Here is a 17,054-nt window from a genome sequence, read left to right on the forward strand (position 1 = left end):
CATCTTGAAGGGAGGTTACAGTAAGCTTTCAGGCTCTGTTCCCTAACGCCAAGGATTTTATTTTATTTTATTTTATTTTCAGGTGTAGCCATTTCTCTTGGTGGCCATACCAATCAATCTTCCATGCATAATAATTTAGGCCAAAGAAGCACTCTATCCCTGACCTTGGTCCTGTGCAAAGCAAGTTTATTCACAGTATCCGGGATATCTGTGTAAAAATCATTTTCTTACTAGACAAAGGGGGGGAGGGAGGGAGGAGAGAGAGAGAGAGAGAGAGAGAGAGAGAGAGAGAGAGAGAGAGAGAGAGAGAGAGAGAGATCTGTCCAAACCTGGTAACTGCTGGGCCTAGGTCTAATACATAGCAGCAAGATTACCTTTACACCTATTAATGCTGACTGATGTTCTAGTCCCAGTTATTATTGTGTTCCAGCCAGAGAAACTGAGGTAAGGAGATAGACCTTGCCAGGGCTGTAGACTGCTACCGAGAAGTGAGTTTTTGCTAGTTCTTAGCCTGCTCAAGCTCCATGTAGGCCAAGCCATTGAGATATTTACATTGAACTCGGCAAGCAGTTTTTGTCTAAATACATCATGTTGTGCATGTCACTTATTCTGTGTCTCTCTGTGTGTGATATGCCAGTGCGCGCGCGTGTGTGTGTGTGTGTGTGTGTGTGTGTTCATTAATAGGTTTTCTCCGACATCGAAACAAACCAATTCAAGCTAAATTGAGAGTATCAAGGCAGGTTTATTGGAGGCAGCTCTGGGTTTGTGTGCGCGCGTGGGGGCGGGGCGGGTACCCTTATCTCACAGGAGGAACTCTGGGAAATTGAGATGCAGACAGGGAGACAGTGGAGTGGAGTAGAGAAAGAGAGAGTACATGCATGCACAGAGAAAGAAACGAGAGCGGGAGAGAGAGGGAGTTTGCAAAATGTCTGGATTACATAGAGAAGAGCCTCTGGGAGAGGAAGCCCAGTCCTTGGCTGGAAAGCTCAGGATAGAGGGTGGTGTGTGCCAGCCATACCTTGTAACTGGTAGGGACTGAGGGATGCTGGGAGAGCCTGGACGTCAGTTCCACTTGATATGTTAAACAGGCATCGCAGCCTCCTGTCCAGGGTTTGAAAGCCAACATTCGTAAGTGTATGAGCGTGGGGGTGCACGCTCCTCAGTCCACTGTGGAAGTCACAGGACAGTGTTTGCATCTTGATTCTAGCATTTGTCTTTGTGCCGTTGCTCAGATGAGGCTAGCTCACCCTCAGGCTTCTACAGATCCTCCTAGCTCATTTTCCCATCTTTGGGCAGGATTTTTGCCAGGATTCAAAATGCCTGCACTTTTGTCTTAGACTTTTGTGTGGGTTCTGAACCCAGGTTTTCAGATTTGTAGGAATAAGCCACCTCGACAGCCCACTGCAATGTTCATCTCAACTCATATCATTGAAGTATGGAGGTGTGGGATTGACCATGATCTCTGACCCCCTTCTTCCTTTATACCCAGAATACCTGGTATTTGTGTCTCTTGACCTGAGGATTCAGACAGCACTGCAATTGTGCTTTTGTCCCCTTGAGGATCTAGGGAAATTAACTCAACGCTTTCACTCTGACACAGTGCATTAATCTCCATCATAATTACCACAAACACAGACTGATCGGCTACTGGCAGCTTGCAGAGATTTTGTATGTATTAACTCATTCACTCCTGCCCCAGCCTCAAAGCAATACACAGTGAAACAAATACACCGCTCAAGGAAGGACACCTTGGCACCAAGCGACAGAACTCGACTTAAATCTCTCCCTCCTGTGTCTACTGGGTACCAGCACCCTCTGCAGCCAGCCTGCAGTTACTTCAGCAGATCCACAGAAAAATGGCTCCACAGTAGCTCACAGGAAGAATTCTGGGTTTGTGGGAACTCTGAAAGGCACTGGTTCTTTGTGAGAAGCCTGCAGAGGAGGAGAAAACTTTCCCTATTCTGATCCATCCAGTCTGGGTCTGATGGGAGTTATGAAAACCGCCTGCATCCTCTAAGTTAGGAGCTCGCCAAGCCATTCATGTACACAGTGCAGTCTCCATGGCTTTGCCTCACTGTCCTTCGCCTGAGCCCAATTTCACCAAAACACCACAGCTGTGTGCATGTTTCAGCGGGTCATCATTTTATGCCTCTACCCCTTGTCCCCACCCCTTGCCTCCTTAAACCAGCAGATCTCTCAGAGTCCACCTAAAAGCTGTGACAGAAAGCTCAGTCACACAAGGTGACTTTTGACTTTTGCTGAAATTGGGAACCTTTTGTGTGTGACGCCACAGCTTTACCCTCCAACCAGAGGAAAGCCGCAGGAAGCGAGTTAAACCCTGGATCATAGGCTAACGTATTGACACCATCTGAATTACTCAACCCTGTTGATGCTATTCAAACTTTTCCCATCACCTGCTGCTTTCAAAACACAGCAGGGCTGCTTTATTTGAGGGCCTCCATCAATTTGCTAATTAGTCCTTTTCCTTGAGACCTATTGTTGAATTGGAGTCAGATTAAAAAATCAATACTGGAGCAATGAAAGTACAAACTTGCATGGACCAAGACTGCACAGGTCTCTGAATCAAATCCACTCTTTAGAGCTGTCAGTCCCAAATAATAGATCACAGAATTCTAGAGCCAGAGAGACTGCAATACCAAGGTATGAGGTATTTGATGGAGCTTTCAGGGCAGCCAAAGACAGCTACAGGAAGACTAGCTTATCATCGCCTAGAGAGTTCCTGACGTCTGTTGTCACCATCCCCCCTCCATACAGAACCACATGAATGAGGTCTGTAAATACACTGAGTTAGTAAGGTCTTCAAGACACCCAGACATGAGGTGGAGGGGCTGGGGGCTTTTCCATATGTAGACTATGACACTTCCCTTCTCAAAAACTGTCTGTATAATCAACTGACAATACCCAACCATTTCTTAAGAAGCACCTGCGGCTTCATGGTTAATAGCATGTAAAAAATGCCCTTTAAGTCAGACAAATGATTCAAGTTAACTAGAAATTTCTCCTTTTATTTTTTTCTTTTATTCTCACCTCCCAACCCCAGCCTCAAAATTGAGTTTAGAGCCTTGCCCAGGAGATTAGAAAAGAAAGCTCTAAGGTCATGTATCCCAGGACATCTGAAGATATCACTCAACTTTTAGTGTATTGACACTCTTAATAACTTTGACTCCGTGTGTGTGTGTGTGTGTGTGTGTGTGTGTGTGTGTGTGTGTGTGTGTATGCCATTGGTAAGATCTGTTCTCTGTTCCTTATTCAGCCAAATAAGGGAAGGTTTTTGCTTGGATTCATCTTTTTATATACTCATTAACTCTCTCTCTCTCTCTCTCTCTCTCTCTCTCTCTCTCTCTCTCTCTCTCATTTATAAAACAACTGGTAAGCAGGTATAGGTTCTTGCTGCCAAGCATAATGACCTGGTTCAATCTCTGAACCCCACGTCGTGAACGGACAGAATCCACTCCTACATGTTGTCCCTTGATGTGCACACATGTACCTTGTGTGGTCTTTTGATCTACACACGAGTACCTTGGTGCCTACAACCTTCTATTATAAAAGAAATAAATGGTGAAGAAAACTAGAAATAAAATTTTAATCACTGGATCGATAGTAATTTACAAGTCATTTTTACTCCACAGTATGTGAACATGATCTCTTGCACTAAATTTGCCTATCAATGTATGTTTTCTTTGAGGCAAGGCTCACAATGCTTGGGTCCTTGAGCATGAGTTCTACTCCTCATGTGGTCATATGGGAGGAGAGCCTTGACAGGCTAGGTTAACTCCTTGTAAACACTGGCTGTGAATAAACAGTCATTTCCATGTAGTGAGAACTTTTTAGTTGGATAAACTAAAACAAGTTGCCCTCCCCTTGATTTTTGCTCGCTCATTGAGAATCTTCACTTATCTACATAAGAGGTAAGGGGACTATGCCAGTTGAAAAGATTTTTGTAATCATGGTCAGAGGATAACGGTACTGTTATCAGGACTTGGCATATCAGGCTAGTGGATATTGTACAATTTGAGCCACAAATGACTGAGTGTTTGACCATGATAATAGTTACTTTTTGTTCTTTTCATAGGACTCAAAGTTTTCCTGTATGTCTTAGTAACATACTTATGAACAAATAAACAATATAGTTAATGGTTTTCAATGCCTTTTCAGGAGGAGTAAACAACAACAACAACAACAGTAACAACAACTGTGCAGTCCTGACTAGTCTGTAACTTGCTATGTTGATCAGTCTGGCCTGTGACTTGCTTTTATCTTCCTGTTTCTATCTCTCAAATGCTGGGGTGATAGGCACATTTCACTATTCCAGGGTATGCAAATGCCTGCTTATAACAGACACAATAACATTATAAAAAATCTTGATATTTTAAAGATTTTTTCCTAAGTAATGTAGCTATGTTTGAGTATATGTTTATGTACATGTGTGTGATGCCTTCAGAGACCAGAAGGGCTCAGAGCAGTTGAAGTCAGAGCTATAAGATGATACTATGCATCCGCATGTGGGGACTAGGACACAAACTCCAGAGCTCTGCAAAAGTGTTTAATTGCTGAACCGTCTCTCTAGCTTTAGCTCAGGATTTTAATAAAGTGCGTCAGTGCTATAGTTGGGAATGTCAAGGACACAGGATGTTTGCAGAGCAGCCAACCTCAAGCATAGTCATAGCCAGTGTTTGGAAGGCATCATTTGAGTGGCCAGACACAGTGTACACCTTTAATTTACTTCCGGAGCCTAGCCTCTCCAGGCTCCCTCCCCATATGACCATGTGAAGAGTAGAACTCATGCTCAAGGGTAAAAGCATTGTGAGCCTTGCCTCAAAGCAAACAGACATTGACGGGTAAATTCAGTGCAAGAGAGCACGTTGCTCAAATACTGTTGAGTAAAGAGAAGGCTTCAAAAATACACATGTGACACAAAACAAACTTTAGTGAGGTAAAAGTAGACTCAGCCACAAAAGTGATGATGGCCAGGGGGTGCTCCCTGATAACAAAGACACACCTAGAATAATTAAGTAATTAAACACTAGTATATGACACGTGAAGAACTCCTGGGATACACTCTGTAAAGACGAAATGCCAGAATATACAATGTGAAGCAGCAGACATAGCACACCCTCAGTTTTACAGAGGGAGAGAATTGGACTGGGAACCATACATTAGATTTAGGCATGCAGTCATTGGTTAATCCTGGCCTTTGTTCTTGTTGCCCTGAATGACAGTTGTGTGTCCCCGTTGACTTCGCTCCCTTTCTCTGTTTCCATTTTTCTATCTTCCTAGGGACCTCTGGGATTAAATTAATGGTGTACACTGTGTCTGGCCACTTAAAAATGTACTCATAAAATATGGGCACAGAGTAAGTATTTAGTTAGTCCTCGTGAGTGACGACTTTTATATTTTTGTACTTTGTAATTTCCAAACTAATACCAGTAAAAATATGCTGCTTTTGTAAAGTTAGTCTTGTTTAAAGGGCACATAAGGAAGTGATGGTAGCCTGGGTAGAATAGATATTAGCAGAAAAAGAAAGATGTCAGGAGTGTGGCGGATTTGCAGGATCCTGTGTTATAACTTGGTTTGTGGTGAGACTACCAAAATATTCAGCTTCACTGCAAGCTGGGTCTGGAACCCAGGTCTCTAGACTAAGCAAGGACAGATGCAGGAGTCAGAAGCATAAAGCCTTACATTTATGATTATACATAGGAATCAGGCATGCTGAGGGTGTGAGTAAGGAACAGGAGCTATAGAAATTGGAAATAATCTATGTGTCCCCAAGGATACAGTTTGGGTCTTGAAAGGACAGAGACTGAAATGGAGAGGCTGGTGAAGGAAGTAATTACGGACTGCTTTCGCTTCTTTTGTTGTTTTGAGACAGGTTCTTCTTATAGCCCTGGGGGAAGGGGTGTCTCTAACTCGCCCTCCTTCTACCTTAGCATTCAGAGTCTGAGATTACAGCTGTGCAGCCTCATGCCTGGCTGACAATAGGTTTGATGAAATGAAGAACACAAACTTGGTTGCGACTATTCTCAGGTTCGCAAAATACACAAGTGAGTTGGGGATGTGGGGAATTTATAGTCTAAGACTAGAGCTACATGTCAGGGCTGTGTCAGGAAAAAGAAAGACTTTGGGGGTTTCATGGAATTAAAATGTGAAGGTGTGACAAACACGCTTGTCAATGCTCAAAGAACAGACTGCGATAAGAAATGGCCAAGGGAGGCACTGAAAGGGAACCAGCTGCAATTTTAAAAGAAGGAAGTGCCATAGAAGAATGGGATCCTTTCAGTAAAGAGCCATGGTTTTCCTTAAGTAAACGGTGGACAGTTCGAATTCCAAATGGAGATGGCAGTGGTGTGGCATATATGTGTACATATATGAAACGGCATAATGGATCCTATGACTTTTTGAGCAATTGATACATGCTAATAACATTTTTAAAAGGATGGGGAGGGGATATGTCTCACTTGTCTGGTATGCAATGGATGTAATCCCCAGCAGGACATAAAGGAGATGTGGTAGACCACTCAGGAAGTGGAGGCAGGAAGACCAGAAGTTCAAGTTCATCGTTCACTACACATTGGGTTTGAGGCCAGTCTAGGAGTACATGAGACCTTGCCACAAAACTCATTTTAAAGGAAGAGAAGAAATTTAGGAGAGAGATCAGAGAGCATAAAGTTAGGACAGGAATCAATCATTGGGTCTTTTGGGTTTTTCTTTTAAAAAAAATGTATTTAATGTATATGAGTACACTGTAGATTCTTCAGACACACCAGAAGAGGGCATCAGATTCCATTTCAGATGAGCCTCCATGTGGTTGCTGGGACTTGAACTCAGGATCTCTGGAAGAGCAGTCAGTGCTCTTAACCATTGAGCCATCTAGAAAGACATTTCCAGTGACTTTAAAAGGAATTTCTGAGGTATGAAAATACAGAAGCTTGAATCATTTTGTCCATTATTTATTTATTCATTTTATATCCTGATCACTACCAACCTCACATAGTTCTTTCCCCTCCCCATTCCCCATCTCCTCTGTGATGATGGGGACTCCCATGGGTATCCCTCACTATGGTACATCAAATGTCTGCAGGGTTAGGTGGATCTTCTCCCACTGAGGCCAGGAAGCCTAGTTAAGGGGAATGGATTCCACAGATACAAAAGCCTGAATCTTTCTTTATTCAAGAAACCAGACAGGGCAGTTTGAGAAGACAGTATTTGATGATAGCTACTGAAGATGGCTGAGCAGAGTCATAGCTTAGTCAGCATAAAGGATTCTATGAATATTTGAAGGCAGAAAGGAAGAGATTGAGGAAGAGATTAAAGCCTTGGGAAAGTGGAGAAGAAACAGGGAAGAGATGAGGAGAGGCAAGAACTGCCAGCATTAAATCCAGACATCTCTCTCCTGTGATAATTAAACAGTTTGTGGGCTTTGAATGACTTGAAGATTTTTTTTTTGAAAGCCTTAGGATATTCACAAATGCTCAACAACCCTCATTTACATGCATTTCTTGTTTTATAGATGTCATAGCAAACTCAGGTTTGTTTATTATTGCTTTTTATTCTGGAGTAACATGGTTTGAACCTTGCCACAGTACTTACCTAGTACAGTTATCGTCAAATCATTATTTGCTTTCTGCATATTTCCCTTGATGGACTTCAAGCTGGAGGAATGGAAGTGCCAACTGCATTCTTTTATCACCGAGTCACAGTAACCTGTGTACCTGACAAGAGCCTAACAGATACTTGCTAAATGGATGGATGGATGACTGAGTCATCTCTCTCCCTAGGAAAGAGAACTGGCTATAACTTAGGATTTGCTTTTGGTCTCTGAAAGTGAGTCTAGCAGAGTAGCACAAATGAACCCTACTTCCACTAGCATCATTAGTCAGAGACCTTTGAGTTTTCAGGACTGCATTCCTGAAATTAAACAAACAAGCACCTCCCTTTCCCCATCCCACCATCCTTCTCACAGTCTCAGAGGTCGTAGAAGAATCTCCTGTATAGAGAATAGGGATGCACGCAAAACACTTCCTGTGCTGACAATGGCAGTTTCTTACTCCCTATTCTGTGAAATGGGAAATAAGAGTAAGAGGGGCTTTGAGGATAATTACAGCCATTCAGCGTTTACTGTAGATTCTAATACTTCCATCACTATGGGTATTTTCTCATACTTCCTCCGTAAGTTTCATTTCCAAGCAGGTAGATGTTTCTATAGAAATAGATTTCACTGTACTCTAATGAGGTTAGTGAGTAGCCATATGCTTTTGTAGCTTTTGCACCTAACACCCTACTTGTCATCTGAAGCTCTAAGTACCAGTACCCAGGTAGTACAGGGTAGGGGTAGGCTCCAAGACACTGGATGATTAAATTAGTAATCATTGAAAAACCCTTTGTGCATGGTTTCCTTTCCTCTTCTAAGAACCCTGTGAGATGGATGTGAGCTCCTTCGGCAGATGAGACATCAGAGGCTCAGTGCTTAGTTGCCCATCCTTACCCAGCACCACCCAGTGCCCTTAATCCAAACCCAAACCCTCTGACACCCCATTGTTTTAATTTTATTTATCCTCCCTGACTTTGACTTTGCTTTCTCTCTCCTCTCCCTCACACCAGGAAAAAAAAAGCAGCCCTTGGTAGAATGGCATCTCATCGTGCTCCCAGCAGCCCTCTGCTTCATCTTGTTAATCTTCTCACTCATCTGCAGAGTGTAGGTATTCTTTCCACGCCAGGGCTGCATTTCCAGTCTGCTGTGCAGCGCTTACACAGGGCTCCTGGTTATCAGGTGAAACTAGCATCATGCTGTTTTAGGATGCCTTTACCAGGAGAGAGGAAACAAAAACAAAACAAGGCAAACAAGCAGCTAGACCAGCCACCACATACTCCTCGAATCTGCTCATTATTTTAATTTCTGTAGAAGTTTTGGCCACTGTGTTCTTTTCTCTCACAGCTTTCCTTTCCATTTGTCTTTTGACAAGCCTACAAGCAGTAGTCCAACCAAGTCTGAAGTCACTACACTGCTTTCCCAGATGGACCTCTGTGGTCAGGAGCTGACTCTGCCTTGGCTTTCAAGTTCTTGGTCCAATGAGGTGACTGTCCTTGGATCAAATGCAAATTCTCTAAAGGCTGCATAGATCTCACATCTCACTTTGTGGCCTGCAAATGGCTACTTTTGATCCCCCACACACACACCTATCCCTCTCTTTCCATCCATCACTAAGATAAAGTTCTGGTTTAGCCTAAGAACGTAGGATGTAACTGCCATATTAAACAGCACTACTTGTTACCAAGTTATATTTAGATGCTAAGTGTGGGTGATAGGCAGCAGTTCAAAGGAAAGGGAAAGAAAAGAGGGAACTGTGAAACTATCCCAGCTAAAGGAAGAAAACTAGAATGAGCAGTGACTGAGGAGCCAAGAGAAAGATACTACCATATTCAGAAGTCAGGGCTGGCAATGAGTACCAGTGTGAATCAGTCCTAACTTCTTCTACCCTGAAGATCTCAGAAGCCACATCTCAGCCTGACAGTACCCCAAGTTCTTCAATGATGAAGATATTTAGAAATCTTAACCAATAGAGACACTAAATGTATAACACAGCTACAAAGGGAACTAGTTTGCTCAATGTTTGAGTAGAAATTTAGGTGAGTGGATTGTTTATGCTCACCCAGTGCCTTCCCTATTGTCAGGTCTCACCTATGGACAAGGTTGTTTCCACCAGTTCCGGCGCCAAAGAGTAGCATCAAAGATCTCCCCGTGGTGACTGAATATGAGGTAATATTAAAAGACACAAAGAGGTGACATCCTAAGTGCCCAGGATGAGTATCAGGTTATCAAGATTCCTCTGTATGTCTATGTATATATGTACCAGTTAATACCTATATGTATGTATGTATGTATGTATGTATGTATGTATGTATGTATGTATGTATGTATTCATGTCTCGAGTGTGTGTGTGTGTGTGTGTGTGTGTGTGTGTGTGTGTGTTTAAAATTAGCTATAGATGGTATTATTGTCTCTACATTTTGGGAAAGTCTTATTCAGTGAGAAGGGCTTTTCGCCATTTAAACCTGAATTTCTACTTCATATACACCATCTTTTAACTGATCTCTGGTAATTCCTCTAAGAACAGGAATCTTTTTTTCCCCCCTCTTTATTAACTTGAGTATTTCTTATTTACTTTTCGATTGTTATTCTCTTTCTGGGTTTCCAGGCCAACATCCCCCTAACCCCTTCCCCTCCCTTTCCCTATGGGTGTTCCCCTCCCCATCCTCCCCCCATTACCACTCTCCCCCCAACAATCACATTTACTGGGGTTCAGTCTTGGCAGGACCAAGGGCTTCCCCTTCCATTGGTGCTCTTACTAGACTATTCATTGCTACCTTTGAGGTTGGAGCCCAGGGTCAGTCCATGTATAGTCTTTGGGTAGTGGCTTAGTCCCTGGAAGCTCTGGTTGGTTGGCATTGTTGTTCATATGGGGTCTCGAGCGCCTTCAAGCTCTTTCAGTCCTTTCTAAGACTCCTTCAACGGGGGTCCCGTTCTCAGTTCAGTGGTTTAATGATGGCATTCGCCTATGTATTTGCTGTATTCTGGCTGTGTCTCTCAGGAGAGATCTACATCTGAGAACAGGAATCTTAAGCTCCTTTCCTATACATAAGAGGCAAGGATGAGATCCTGACAAAACAATGTTATCAGGACTATAGCTTTGTTGTAAAATTGATACCGTGTAGGCTGACATCTCCAAAAGTATCCAACCCCTTCCCCCAAGACATTTTGGTTAAATCTTTCGAATTATTGCATACATTTTAGAGCCCATCTGCCATTTTCTATAAAGGGGGAAAGAGTGATGAGAGGGGATGGAAGGAGTATAGGCAGCTGGATTTTTTTTTCTTTTAAGACACTATATAACTATGTAGCGCTGACCCAACTAGGACTCTCTATGTAGACCAAGCTGACCTTAAACTGACTGATCCACTTGACTGTCTTTGAATTTTAGGATTAGAGACAGGAAACTGGAAGTTTCTGGTAAATGTGAACTTTTGTGGTTAATTGGGGTTGTGGGGAAGCAACATTCTAATCATATTGTCAGCATGTCCGTATATTGAGGTCTATAGTTTCTGTCAGCAACATTTCAAGATTTTGTGTATTTCTGTTATATTGCACTCAGTTGACCTTATCTTTTAGTAGTTTGGCTATTGAGATAGAGGACGGCAAACTCTTCTGATAAAGACATAATAAACACTTAAGGTGTGTCTATGGCAAATGTACTAATGAATAAGCATGACTGTGTTATACAACTTTATTCACAAGAGAGATAATAAGCCAGATTGTGCTTCATTTACTAACTTCTGACTTAGATCCAGGAACTTTCCTCATAGACTTAGATGTTTCTTCAACCAATGTGGATGAAGCATCTCATGGCTAGTTATAGAGGAAGACAGAGGTTGATGAAAAAGTCACCAAAATGGTTAATTTCGGCAAACCCCAAGGATTCTTTAGAGTCCTTTGCAGTTTGAGTTTGGAATGACTTATAGACAGTAGGTTACTAAGCTGCTGAAGTAAGAATTGATACTTACCAGAGAGTTGTGTTCCCCATGTTTGATCCTTGTATTCTTCACTGAGGGAACAGCCCACCCATGCTGGCTCTTTGGAAAGTAACAAGCCATGTGTAGATATACCTCTCTTCATTTAAGTGAGCACTGTTCCTTCCTCTTTGTTGTCCCAGAGGAAAGCAGACTGGAGTCAAAAGTGACACTTAAACCATTTGTCCTGTTTTCTCCATGGGACATTTGAAGGCTGATACAGACAAGTGTTCTTGTTACTATTCCTTAGACTAGGCAGTGGAATAGCCACCCCCTTGGAAAGATTCTGTTAATATGCTGCGACTGGTGAATGAAACTGGTTTAAGGGCTTTAGTTTCTGGGTTTCTGGATTGTTGATAATTAAAATCAAGTCATGTGTGTAGAATAATGACTTGGAGTAGACAAGCTGGTTTCAGAATATTCATAAGAGTAATACCAACATTGCCTGCATTCTGAGGGTAACTTAGTCTGCGGCATCCATTGCAGAGTTTTACACGAAAGGAAAGGGAGAGGCAAGTGAGGAACATGAACAGATAATTAGGGACTGAAAAAAAGGAATATTATATGTGTTACCAGTATTATAGTCTAAAATTTCAACCTAAGACAGAGTGTGAGCAAATAGAGAGCCGACCACTGCTGGACTCCATGCTGCCGTGTTGTGTTCCAGCCTCTCCACCAAAAGGCAGCAGCCATCCATTGCATTCCACTCTCAGGGACCCTGATCCAAGAAAAAGAAGGTCCATTCCAGCCATTGGCACCATAACCCCCGGGAGATACCTGACAGTTTTCAGAGGTGATCTTTAATGGTGAGACTAGGACATGGTTCAAGAGTGTTTATAGATGTCAAAGGCTGTAGTATTCAAATCCCTGATGGAAAATTGTGCTGCATTTGCTTAGACTCTCCACATTCTGCCCCACACTGTAAATCCTCTTAAAATTACTTCAAATAAGCCCAATGCAAATGCTGTGGGGGTGGCTACTACACTGCCTAGTCTAAGGGATAGTAACAAGAACACTTGTCTGGAGCCAAAGATACAAAACAGTGTGTTTAGGGGCTCCCTGTGACTTGCACCTCCAAACTTGGTAGGAATGCTCTAAATCATAGACCTTAGAAGACAATGGCTATCCTGGAGCTGTTGCTAAGAGAGGTTTTATTTCTTCAGACTTCAGTGTAGACAATATTTTACAATATTCAAGAGAAAGTTACCATTTTTTTTAGATCTTACTCTGAATTTTTAAATTTATTAGCGATGAGTTTCTAGCTGACCTTCTGCAGTGGTAACTTGAGAGATTTCTTCCCCCATATTATGCCCACTGTGTAATATAAAGTATACGTGGTTCAGAACCATTTATATTGTATTTTTCAGATTATTCCCAGTATATAACACTTTTTGTGGGGTGGAATGGGTGTTAAAATGTTCTGGATGAGTACATGAGGAAAAGATATTTTAGTGATATTTTTTAACATAATTTGTAATTAGCATTAGCTTTATGTGTTACATCCAAAATTAGATAAACAATTTATTAGAATCTTTTTATTTTTTGGGACAGGGTCGCATATAGTTCAGATTGGCCTCAAATTGGATGTATGGCTGAGTATTCTCTTGAGTTTCTCATCCTCCTGCCTCAATTTTCTAAGTACTGGGATGACTGGGTTTCTGCAGTGCTGGAAATCTAACCCAGAGCTTTGTAAATGCTAGACCAGCATTATATTAACTAACCTACATCTTTAGCCTCAAATTTATATTATTGTAATTGGTGAGTGGAATATTTTGGAAATATTAAAAATGATCACATCCAATTGGTGTGTGTTGTGGGAGCAGAATACCTACCTAATATGTACAAGGTTTGGGGGTTAACACCCAAAGAAGAACACCACAACCCCCTAAATACAAAATATACTTAAAATATTATATGATGTTATAACGAAAAAAATCTATATACCTATCTACACTAGGGGTATACCTCAATGGCAAAAGATCCACAACAACAACAATACATTTTATAAAGATAAAGCTGTGTGTCTGTTACGTCATCACGGTTGTAAAAGAAAGGTTTATGTTTCAAAAAGGGCCAAGGAAATGCAGGGTATATTTGGGAGATAAACTTATAGATACAGTTTCTTCTTTCCTCTTGACATTTTCTACTTTCTAAACATACTACTGTTCTTTAAAAGTTACTTAAACCCAACTGGAAAAGAAAAAAGAAAAGAAAAAAGAAAAAGAAAAGGAAAAAAAATCAAAGATGAAAACTGTTCTCTAAAAGACATGTAAGGAACATGGTTTGTTTTGCAGAAACCTCCTTGGAATGAAACCAAAATTGAAATTGTACATTTTGTGGAAGAGGATGGATTTGAAGTCATGGAAAATTCCATGTTTTGATGACATCGTGATATTCTGAAATGAACTCATACAGGACTCCTCAATAAGAGCAAGGACTGATATTTCTTGGCAAGGAGGTATTTCAAATGAACACTCAATTTGATTGCAAGTCAACAACACATCCAGACACACCAGTCACCAGTATCCCATCGCTTAAAGTGTGCATGCCTCACACAAACCTCCTTGCTGACAGCACAGCAACAGACTCATCCAAGCATGGGACCTTGGTTTCCTACACACCATATTGCCTGGTTATACCAGTATGTCTTTGCAATCTGCTTGACTGGATCTTTTTGCATAGGAGACCATTTTTCAAGTTAATGTCACACATGTTTGTGTTGGCTTAAGTTGGCAGTGATAGCACTCAACTACAGTGACAGGAAGAAAGGATGGAACTCATCTTGAGTGAACCCAAATTCGAGATTGTCTTTCCTGCAGCAAGTGGGAGACACAGTTTCATGGTGCTTTGAGGCATAGGGTGACATGGGGGCAGATACAAAGACTATGTCCCATATGTCCCTATGTTCCATAGGCCTGGTCAAGGAAATGCCTAAGTCAAAGTAAACAAAAAAACACACCAAGTCATCCCATCTGGGGCTTAGGAAATGGCTCAGTTGATAAAGAAGCCTGAGGGCCTGAGATTGGTCAACCAGCATCAAGGAAAAACAGCAACAATAACAATAACAAAGAGTGCAAGTAGCACATGCCTATAATCCTTGAGTTGGGAAACAGAAACAAGAGACTCCATGGAAGTTGTTGGCCAACCAGTTTACCCAAACAGGTTGTTTCTAGCTTCACTGAGAGATTCTGTCTTAAAAATATAAGGTGGAGAGTGACTGGGGAGAACCCCTGATCTGACCTCTACCCTATATATGCATACACATATACACACATGAACACATAGACACTAAAGGCGTTATTCCCCATTGGAAGAAAAGACAGGAACTTGTCTTTTCTTCAAGGATTATATTTTTCAAGGCATTTAGGTACTCTGGAAGTGAACTGAGGAAGACATTGAACATAATTCTGATGCAGATGTCATTGCTGGATCTAGAATTTACTTCCTAAAGAGATGTTTGGTGAAAGAGACTTCATGGCAACTTATTGGTCAACTAGAGCTTAGTTAACCCTAATCTCTTCGATTAGGGTTTCAAGTAAGCCACTTCAGTACATATTACAATTGGATAGAAATATATTCCCTAAATATCTTCATATAATGAAGCTGTATCTATAGGCCTTTTTGATGGGCAAACACAACTATGTGTTGGGATGAGGAATAATTAGTGATAGAAGGGACCCTAGTGGTGGTGATTTTACATAGATAGCCCCGAAGAGCTTGAGACAATGAAAGAAGACAAAGGCACTCAAAATCCACACTTTTTATATACTTTATAGAGCTGGTTTAGTCAGTTTTCATAATCTGGATTAAGTGCACAGGAGGTACCAAGTATCCCTTCCATGGCCTTTATGAATCAGTGTATAACCATCCACTCTTCTTTGCTTAAAATGAAAGGTACAGCAGTCATGGACAACTGCCAATACGGATCTTCTCTGAAGGGCCACAGCACCATACCGCAGTCTCTGCACATCTCTCTGCTCTTTACAAGTCTGTACTGTGTCACAGTCACATATATTGCTGCTCCCTCCCTCCCATAAAGATTCAGTAAATGGGGATGAGAAAGGTCAATTGTTAGGAAAGGGTACAGTAGTGAACTTAATATCAGACTCAGAGGAGTTCAGTAGCACAGAGGAGACTATCACATAAAAGCTGAGGTTGGCTTTAAGGGTCAGATCAGAAAGTTGAGGCTAGTTGCTGTAAGAGGCACAGTGTTTATTTGAGCAACTCACTGATCAAGAATTAATGAAAATAGTACTAAAGACTGTCTGTAATGGACACTATAATGGTCTGTCTATAATGGTCTGACTGAGCAGGTCTGGGATGGAGTCACGAATTTTCAAGATCAGCAATTCTCAAGTAAGGCTTATGCTGTAGATCTGTGATATAATATGAGGAACATAAAAACTTTGAAAGATGCCTGATGAAAGAATAACACATGGAAATGACCAACCCCAAGAGTTCTCTGTCTCTTGTCTTGCAAACAAAGCATAGAAATGCCATTTTGGAAAACCACCTCTACCTTGGAGGGTGGAGAGGGAGTAGGGGAGCTGCCCTCATATAAGACGAATTCCTCATGTTATGTGTATAATTCTCTCTTCAGAGATGCTTTCCTAGACCTAGAAGCCAGCACTTCTCTGGGCTTCACAGATCTCCTGACCCCATCCCTGGTGGATGTTATCTATCATCTAATCCTGCTGCATGTATAAAAAGTAGTAAAAAGAGTTTTTGTGGCCATATCAACATGCTGTGGACTTATTCTTCCTGATTCTTGGGTTGTAACAATCATTGTTTGGGAATCCATATCCCATATTATCTCTTCTATGAAGGCTTCAAAAGCAGCTGATCATTCCTCTGGTGTCTCATTGTGAGTCTTGTGTACTAGAAGGTGTCCCTAGCAGTTCACCTCCTTCTCTGCTTGAAAATACCCTGGAGCACTAACACTGTGCACATGAGTTGCATCTTTTTATTTGCAGGGTCTAGAATACTAACTAACCTTTAAGAATTATATATGGTCACAGGACTGGAGAGATGATCAAAAGGCTAAGAGCACTGATTGTTATTCTAGAGGATATGGGTTTGATTTCCAGAACTTGGATTGTAGCTTACAGCCATCTATAACTCAGACCCTGGGTATCTGATGCACTCTTACATGGCTGGCATTTGCTACATTGTTGGTTCTTTCTTCTATCCTTCTCCATCCCTTTTCTTCTCCCTGTTCAATCCTCTAACACTACATAAAAGAAAGATTAAAGAGGAAAGAAAAAGAGATCTCTGAATAAAATCAGGGGTTGAAAAGGGGCGATGTCACCCTTAAACTACTTTCTGCTGAGTAGGGGCATTGAATTCCATGATGCGAGTTTGATTTTCACTGTCTAATTTCTTCTTGCTGTGTCTTCTTTGTGCATGACTACTTAAACTATGACTAACAGCAACCAACATCCTAGTAACAACATCAATAATAACCATAACCA

The 17,054-nt window shown here is 41.5% G+C and overlaps 1 protein-coding gene across 2 annotated transcripts in view; it reads left to right on the forward strand.

Moving 5' to 3' along the window:
- The window catches only part of Il5ra (interleukin 5 receptor subunit alpha), a 31,026-nt gene extending 17,062 nt beyond the window's left edge, over positions 1-13,964 (forward strand). The window contains exons 8-10 of one of the 2 annotated variants that reach the window (XM_032905044.1): positions 8,620-8,713; positions 9,691-9,775; positions 13,878-13,964. In XM_032905044.1, the coding sequence (XP_032760935.1) occupies positions 8,620-8,713; positions 9,691-9,775; positions 13,878-13,964 (266 nt within the window). Of the gene's footprint in view, positions 1-8,619; positions 8,714-9,690; positions 9,776-13,877 lie in introns of those variants that run through there. The other variant, XM_032905045.1, reaches the window with a different exon arrangement.
- The last annotated feature ends 3,090 nt before the right edge of the window (positions 13,965-17,054 follow it).

The sequence above is a fragment of the Rattus rattus genome, chromosome 6 (assembly GCF_011064425.1).
Source record: "Rattus rattus isolate New Zealand chromosome 6, Rrattus_CSIRO_v1, whole genome shotgun sequence".
NCBI lineage: Eukaryota > Metazoa > Chordata > Mammalia > Rodentia > Muridae > Rattus > Rattus rattus.